Raw genomic sequence first — 9,127 nt, forward strand, 5'->3', positions numbered from 1 at the left:
AACTTACGAGTCGTAGGTTGTTGCTTTCAGACTTTTCAACAAACCCAACTGTACTTATCAGGCGCGCGACCGACGAAGTTTTAATACAGAACCAAGTGCGTTAGTTTGGTCTGCGTGCATACAATTCTACGAAGCGATGATGTAAACTTACACATTAGCATTACGACACTCTTACTCTAAAAAGGTAATTTCGTACGATATTACTTGGCCCTGGAAAACAGTTATTTTTGCCCATAAAATTAACGTTCAATTCGGATATGATAAAACGTTATTTTTGACTGTGGCAATCTACTTGCAAATTGGTGCATTCACCTACTTAAACTTTTACAAAAAGGCTTCAATCTACTTGAAACTTAATTCCTCGCGCGTATGTCATCTCCTGCATGATTTAGCACATCCAGCATGGATTAGCATCCTTTTGGCACTTTCCGAAAGTGCCATTTCCGAGCCAAGCTGGCTTCGAAACACGACTCCAAAGCCACTATGATTTACCACTAAGTACGAACACTATCTAGTGCACTAATTAGGAGGGAAAACCGGTTGCAAAGCACAATATCATAGAGCACATATATATCATAGAGCACACTTTCGATTATCCAATGAAAGCCATATAATTCACACTTGAAATAAGACATTCAATCTCGGAGCCTGATAGCCGCGCTCGTTGCGTTACGCCATTTTGAATGGCGCGAACAGGTAGAACGCGCTTAAAAAGTGAAGGTGACGCGCGGCCAAAGCAGTACGAGCGCTCGTTGCGATTACTTAAGTACGTACGAGTTCAAGCTGTGTGTGCTTCGATTCCTAGACACTACACCGATGGCAAAAACGGTAGCTAACGGAAAACGCCAATTTGTATACCGCATACTATTGAATTGAACACTTGTCAAATCTAGAAAGATATACAAATAGGAATGGGGTTATACTACCAAAGTAGCTCCGACGCATTCAAGTCTGAAATATTGTGTGTAGAGCTAGCTACGTTCTGCAAAACCTCTTTGATGGCATCCTGCCAACGTATGTACCAGTCTTCAAACCATGGAGACATCCATAGATTGCGCAGAGTTGGTTCACAACGTCTCTCATGCCGTTAGATGCAAGCAGAACTTAGACCAACAACCAAAACCATTTTTCTTTGGGTACCTTACGGTAATTTTGCGTAAAGTTACACAAAATGCAAACAGTACCGAATACAAGTGTCAGTTTTTAAACTGTGGTCTTTAAAAAGATAAAAAATAACCGGATCTTGCTTGCCGTATTTGACAAAGTAATACTTACACGGAAAATAAAGGGTGATTTTCAATTTTAAGACATCTCTTAGCCAATCAAAAGGTGTTTACATGCTAAACTTCACATAAATTTCAAGAAAATTATAAGTACTCAACGTTCTATACGGTTTGGTTGAGGTATACAAATTGGCGTAGGTACAATAGCTTTGTATACTGAGCACATTCTATCAGATTTGAGAGGAGGTATTCAATTCGGGAAGGGTACGCTATTTGGCGCTATCCGTTAAGTATTTTCCTGACGGGAAGGTGATTCCCTTCATTTCATTTTCATCCGGGCTTCAGGAACAAACTTTGCCAGGAGGTCTTTCACCGTCTTGGCCGCGATAGTTTCCGCCAGATCGAAGGTCACTCCAGGAATCTCGTACACGTCCATGATCTTCGTGAATATTAACCCTATCGTTAACGCCATACATTTCTGTTTGAAGGGACACCATACAAACTTTAAGTAAAACGGGGTAAAATGATGCATGAGGTATCATTTTGCTGTATTAGGTTTGCGAGGCCAACTGATCAAAAGTATACGTGATGGGAGGTTTGAAGCGACCTTTCGATCAAAAAGATACGTGAGGCATCATTTTACTGGTTCTCTGTGATTCGCTGCGAATCGACAAAAGTATCAGTGGAAGCAGTACCGTGAGAACAGCACCCTAACAAAACTTTAGTAAGAGCGGTACCGTGGATCACAGCGCCATCTTGTGGATTATGTGGGGCTTTTCCTAGTTGTGAAGCGGCGGCGCCGTGGTCTCCGATGCGACGCTGGCGAATATGGCGGCTGTCCTGGACCTGGCCGGAGCGTCTCCGACGGCGGCGACAAGCACGCGATGACTGCGGGCATCTCGGGCAGCGGGCGAAATGGCTACGGGAGCGCCGTCAGCACCGTCAACAGCATGGTATCGGAGGCTTCCGCGGCGACCGTGGCCGTGTTGGACGTGATCGGGGGCGTCTCCGCTGGCATGGTCACGAACGCGACGGTGGCATTCGGCTCGGGCAGCGAGCGCAACGACAGCGGCAGTCCGCACGCAGGTTGCCGCCGGTAGTAGCGTCAGCGGCGTCGCCAGCGACGTCGACAGCAGGTTTTCAGGCGCGATGGAGGTGACTCTGACCTTGGGGGATGCGGTCAGAGCTACGATGTCCGTGCAAGACGTTGATGTAGATGTGTACAATGGCTGATATATGTTATTGGCTCTACAGGTAATGAACAATGGGATGAACATGTCTGACAAACGAAGTATATTGAATGTCCCTTTCCATTCTGCGCGAGGTACTTAGATGTAGGGCTCTACAACCCTGGTGTACCAGTATGCGTGATGAAGCTGGGAAGACCAAGACACGTGAACGTCGATACGCTGCGGAGCGTCCAGACAGAGCAGAAGTTGCGCGGGCAGGTTGGGCGGTGCCGGCCGCAAATTGTTGCCATGACAACGACGTGGACCAAACCTGCTGCTGAAGATGCAAAGTCCTCCAGCGCCGCAAAACTTGTAGGCTCGAAAACGATATTGTTCGCAAATAAAACACTGCCCCCGTCAATATCCTCGCGTACGGCTGGGCTCATCGCTCTGAGGTCGGCCTCGTGAATCGTGACCTTGGATAAATTCGGGAAATCCACGCGTGCGCCACGAATCAGCAGTTTTGACATGTTTGCCAAGTTGTCCTGGAACTCAATCCCGATGCATCTCCCAACACAATTCTCCAGTGCCACTTGTGCAACCACGTTGCCGATCCCAGATCCAAAGTCAACAAAAGTGTCGGCGATTGTAAGCGTTGGAATGACTGCCAGTATTGCTGAAACCCCAGTTGGCGAAATCTCACCAGCATGACAATCCGGCGCATGGACGGGTTGACGCAAGGCCGAGGCATACAAACTTGACACAGCGTCATGAACGTTGCCAATATTATCGGGAGCGCTCACCTTGTGGCCACCACTAAGCGCGTCCGTGCCGATTTTTGATCCCGAAATCTCCTTGGGAAAGAATCTAAGCTCACGCCGTGTGTCCTCTTCAGCGTCTTTAGACGAATCTGCAGCTGTCGCTGTGTCTTCCCGCAGTATGGCATCCCCAACCAGACAGTCCGCCAGTTAATTCGGCGGCCTGCATCAACCTGCTCCTTTGCCAGCCGATAAAGCAGCAAGTCCTCTTCGTCCGAGAAGTCTGCCATCGGGTTGCCACGAGATCTAGAAATCTATAATGCCATACATACCATAAGATATTTGGTCTCATACTTCTTCGCCTGATAACCTACCGACCTTTCACAAAGGTCCCATCCCCATCAATGTACTCAACACCAGGTTCAAGACACTCCTACCGCCAGCAAGGCAACTAAGCCCGGCTATCGATGCCGCTGCTATAAACGCTCTCGTGGCACTGCCCAGCCAACACGAAAGCACCCCTATTAGCCTCATCGACCGCGCCAAATGCCACCGTCACGTTCGTGACCATGCCAGCGGAGACGCCCCCGATCACATCCAACACGGCCACGGTCGCCGCGGAAGCCTCCGAGACCATGCTGTTGACGGCACACACGGCGGCGCTGCGGCCGCCGTTGTGCTTGCTGCCCGAGTCGCCCGCCACCATCGCATCCGTGTCGCCGACGGCGGAGACGTTTCCGACCAGGTCCATCAAGACTATGATTGGGGTAATGCCGATGGTAGGGCGTTTCGGCGAGGGAGAACGGGTAGAGCGGTCGCGATACATAATGTCACATAAATTGGCTATTGGTATTTGAAGTGGTTTACACAACATGTAAAGGCTCGCCTTTTTGGTGCCCATTTTGCTTTGGTTCATCTTTTCGAGCTTTCCCGCGCTGACATTTTTTTCCATGTCTTCGCTTTGACCAAATCAAGCCTGTCTCCGAAAATTCGATGACAGTGATTGGCTGCCAAAGTTTTCACAGAAGTGTGATTGGCGGAATTAGTTCAAATCGATCCACTGTTGTTTGGTCGGCTTGCTCGGCTTGCTCCGAATCAAAATGACCTTCTCGCATCGGAGCTCATTTCCGATTTTGCAAGCTCGATCCCAAGTGTCCCTGGCTGACCACGCTCCGTTCTTACGGTTTCCACGCCTCGAACGACGGTGGTACACATGTGCTGGCCGTACCCATCGTTTACGGCGCGTGGCTGCCCGTGATACTATGCACGCTGCGGTCAAGTCCAGCCTGCCAGTTCGCCCCTCACTCTCCAAGTCCAGCGTCGTTGGAGTCGTCACACGCTCAGCGCCTGTGTGTCGACGCATCTGCTGCTGCTGACCGCCTGTGCTACTTGACGCGCTGACCTCGGGACGCACCGGGCATGAAGTTGGACTCGCTGTCCGTCGTGTACCCACCCGACGACCACGTCCCGCACAACCGCCGCAACAGCGCATTTGTTGTCGATAACGCAGTGCTACTAGAACTGGCGCTGGGATGGTGTCGTTTGTCCCGTAGTCCCCAACTCTCCTCACGGCATTGCCGCCGGGTGTGGCTGTCAACCACGTTCAGCTGCGAGACGCCAAGATTCCGCTACAGGACCCCGAGATGGAGCGTCGGAGGCGGCACTGGACGACTGCCCACTAGGCCTGCAGGTGGACGGCGTTCTCCCGCCCTTTTTCGCTTCCAGCGATCCTCATCGACGGACAACCGCACGTAGATGCCTCAGGAGGGAGCGGGGTGCCACCGGCGACAAAGATCAAGAGAGGCTACCGCTAGAAATGGAGCGTTCGAGTCCCATCGGGGGTCAAGATGGAGCCTGAAGTCGCCATGACGACGACGTCGCAAGCGCCCAATTTGCCCAGCGACAGGGACACGCAGGCGGCATTGGCACTTGGCAGCAGTGTATCTACGATGGGCGTCACCACTGTCGCCGTGTACCGTAGTTCGGACCGTCACTATGGGGTTTGCATGGGTCAACGTAACTGTGGAGACGATGCCGAAGCCGCTACTGCACTTACATTTGGTAGCAATACTGGAGTAAATCTAAGTACCGTATGTTACCGTTGAACGCTTTGAGTACTCGTACTATTCATGACTCTGTGTAATTACACTGTATTCATCCCGCACTCGATATCCGATGAATTTTGCACGGTACCTTATCAGCACAGCTACGCTGCATTCCGCATGGCGGGCATTGAACCTGCACCGGTGGGTTCAAACTCCACCATACTAACATCACATACAACGATGAGTCGAACCACCCCATACAAAGCCTAGTACGTTCGGTCCCTTTGAACACTTCGAACATGGCCATACAAATAACAATATATTCGGTCCAATGGCTCAAGCGAGACCGATGCATGCAAACCAGTTAGAGATCTTTGCCGTGAAGGAGCCACTGGTACGCTAGCTGAGCTCGTCCACCACCACATACCCAATGCCACGAAAGCGGAAGCAGCGGTCGAGCACCTGCGAGCCCACAGCTAAGCAACAACAATCACGACGCTCGGGTCGTATCTCACCTTCAGCTCCCACCGGTCTAGGTACGATCCGTTGCTTACCTAGCGCTCGAGCAAGGTATCATATTGACGCGTGTCCACCGGCATACAGACCTCGTGGATGACCATGCGATGTTTGGATCTGTTTGGCGAGTTCTAAGTGCGGCTGGTTGGAGTTCAAAGCGTCCAACAGGGCGAAGCTTGAGTGATCTGTACCGCTATATCCCTCCCGGTGGTGACTCGAATGGAACAGAGGGTATCGACTATTTTCTGGGTGAACGAGCGCTTTTGGAGCACTATCGGCGGACATTGGTAGTGGAGGATGGTGATACGGATGGTGCCCTGTCCAAGCGACCCGATGACGAAATTGATGTCGACCAAAACAACGTTAATATATGTGGGGCTGGCGATGTTGGTCTCAACGCGGCAGATGATGTACGTGGTAGTAGCGGCGGAGTTCCTGGAGCGAGTGCAAACGACGTTGATTGTGAGAAAGCCGCGCTTCCGGGAGTAAATTGGTGTTTGATGGTGCTGCCAGCACCTCTCAGGATTATGATGGTGCTGCCTCTGCTGTATCTACACCGCCAACATCAGCGCGCGTCGTACCCGTACATGCAGCAGCTACGCGAGACCATTTACTCCAGCTAGATCACCACGCACCCACCGCATCGTCTGGTACATGTGCGCAATGTGCAGTCTGCAATATGGAGTGTTCAACCGAGCGCAGTTGTACCTGGTGCAAAAAATTTCTCCATCACTTCTGCTCTCATGATGTCTGCGTTTCGTTGAATATCCCAGACCCTAATGGTGGATTCGCCAAGGATTTCGGTGGTAGCAGCTATTGCAGCACGCTTTGCTACACAAACGCTACAAAAATGAACTTGGTGGACCAAGGGAGAAGTGATGAACGACCCAATGCCCTACTTGACCTCCCCGCGAGTGTTTTGACGCCAAGTGTGGCTCCGTCGGAACCTGCAGAGACCAACGCCGCCACACATCCTGCTACAAATTGCTCGGGGGTAGCAAAACCTAAGCGAAAAAAGCGCGGTCCTGCCGAACAATCAGCTCCAAAGGCACCTCGAAGCGAAAACCAAGCTGCGCAACGGAAAACGAAAAGCAAGAAGGCACCTACCAAGGCCAGTAAACCCAAGGCTGTGGCAATGAAAGAAGAGTTGATTCGCCGAGCACATGCGGCTGCCGAAAAATTTGTTGATGCTAGCGTAGCATTTTCACCGGCTGATGAGGAGTGGATGCCGCTCAGTTTGTAACGCGACGTTGGCGCAGCATTTTTGATTAGTGTGGTGACTCGCTACAGCCTGGCAAGCGAAAAAAATGCTGACAATGTTAGCGTTCCTCACGACAAATTTCAGGTTCAATGGACGTGTACTGCTTTTCAAATAAAAGATCACGTTCACCATGTTTCCGAAGCCATCATCACCCGTGGTATCCGCCAGTTTGCCAACATGGAAAAAGACAAACTTCAATTTGGAGAGTCTTGGACGTCCCTGTGCAACATGGTCCCCAAACTATCAAACATTCCTGCACTGACAGATGAATTTGAGGAGATGGACGAGCGTGGTTATCGTGAGTGGTTTGCGTTTCGCGGGCGGAAAGAATTGCAGCGCCCTTTGTGCCCTGGTGAAGTCGAAGAGATAGCGTCAATGACATTTTCACCCACAGCATCGCTTGGCCAACCGTCAGGGCTATTTACACATCCGGATGGGTCTTCAACTACCAGACTACGCCCGGAAAGTCATGGGTTGTTTGGGCATTCAGCAACCTCATCGTTCTTCGCGTTTATTCCGTTGTCGTTCTGGATCCAAGTGGTCGTCTTTACCAACGAGTATGCAGACGCATCTGGCAGCCCATCGGCAACTCCTGTAAGTTTAGAGGAACTGATGAAATTCCTTGGGATCCTCTGGTACATGACTCTGTTCGACAAGGGTGAGATGAGAAATTACTAGGTGGACGACGAGGAAGCAACTATTTTTTCCTGGAGCGCGTACTACTAGTTTGAAGTCAATTATGACATGGCGAAGATTCCTGTACATCCGTAAGAATTTGAGTTTTCGTTCCAAGGTGTCTACCTCCGACATCAAGCGCGGTCCTGTAGCTAGAATACGACCACTCATGAGCATTCTGAAATCGCGATGCCTACGCCATGTTGAAGTCGGTCGAAACGTGGCTGTTGATGAGGCCACAATTGCCTGCCGATCCCAGTATGCCCGCCACATTATAGTCTTCAACCCACAAAAACCCACCGGAAAGTATCATTTCAAGTTATACGAGTGTTGCTGTTCTACCTCGTGGTACGCGGTGAGTTTCAAGTTGCACTGCTCCAGTGAACTTGATGATCGGCTGGACGGTGTAATTTCACGCTCAGAAGTGCAGAAATTCGCTGATCTAACCGCGAAGTCGTCTGAAATCCGCTCTCACGTCATGGCGGTTACTTCATCTTTGAAAGGATCCAGTCGCATTGTAAACACGGACAACTTCTACACTTCCTGTTTGCTGTTGAAGACTTTACGATCGATTGGTCTCTATGGTCGTGGCACTGTACGCACATCTAGCAAGCATTTCCCTCATTTTACGATGATTCGTAAGGAGGACGCGAAGCCGCGAGGCTACATGAAGCAAGGTGTATGCTTAGAGAAGCATATTGTCGCAGCTAGTTGGGTGGATGGCTCAATTGTCAATGTCGTGTCTAATGCCGATGCTTCGACCACATCAACTGTGCATCGTCGTATAAATGAATCGGGTGTGGCTTTCACTGCTCCTACTTGCGTCGGCGAGTATAATTCAGCGATGCAAGGTGTTGATCGGCTCGACCAACTGCGTGCACGATTTTCTCTAGCCGATGGCCACTCATTTCAGAAGTGGCATAAAAAACTAGCGATGGTCATGCTTGATATAGCCAGGTGCAATGCCTACATTTGCGATAGTTTGGCGCGTGGTGAGAGCGAGGAGTCTCGTTCGACGGGAGGTACAGCCCAAACGAGGTCAAGAGCCCGCGATAGTCATCGCGCATTTGTGGCATCACTGGTTCGAGAACTGTTCAATGGGGACTGGAAGAAATCTCTGGATAGGGAACATGGAATGATGTATGCTGCGAAGCCGACAACGACAACAATGCCGATGACGACCCAAACCGCGGCGTCGACAGATGTATCCGAGTCTTCGGGCGATCACGCACAAACGTGTGTTGCAAGAGCGGCCTCGGAGGTGCTTCAGGGAAGGAGTCGCTCAATGCGGAAATGCACTGTGTGCAAGTTCGAGGGCAGAGATCCTTCCGAGAAAACCGACTACTGCGAGACCCATCGAGTTGCGTTGTGCAAGCGCACATACCCTGTTGACCCTACGAAGCAACATCTGTGCCAACAGCAAACTTGGACTTGCTGGCAGAAATACCATTTGTTTTACTTGCCGAAGCAAGTGTACACT

At 50.6% G+C, this 9,127-nt stretch overlaps 2 protein-coding genes across 2 annotated transcripts; one reads left to right on the top strand and one right to left on the bottom strand.

Annotated features, from left to right (window-relative positions):
• Positions 1-3,191: 3,191 nt before the first annotated feature.
• Positions 3,192-3,440, bottom strand: PHYSODRAFT_534479 (hypothetical protein; the record flags this gene model as incomplete). The annotated part of the gene is made up of 1 exon (XM_009541108.1): positions 3,192-3,440. One exon carries the CDS (start codon positions 3,438-3,440, stop codon positions 3,192-3,194), a length of 249 nt encoding a protein of 82 aa, XP_009539403.1.
• Positions 3,441-4,569: 1,129 nt separating this feature from the next.
• PHYSODRAFT_342631 (hypothetical protein) lies at positions 4,570-4,832 on the top strand (the record flags this gene model as incomplete). The annotated part of the gene is made up of 2 exons (XM_009541109.1): positions 4,570-4,659; positions 4,704-4,832. 2 exons carry the CDS (start codon positions 4,570-4,572, stop codon positions 4,830-4,832), a joined length of 219 nt encoding a protein of 72 aa, XP_009539404.1.
• Positions 4,833-9,127: the final 4,295 nt, after the last annotated feature.

This window comes from Phytophthora sojae (genome assembly GCF_000149755.1).
Source record: "Phytophthora sojae unplaced genomic scaffold PHYSOscaffold_18, whole genome shotgun sequence".
In the NCBI taxonomy this organism is placed as follows: Eukaryota; Oomycota; class Peronosporomycetes; order Peronosporales; family Peronosporaceae; genus Phytophthora; species Phytophthora sojae.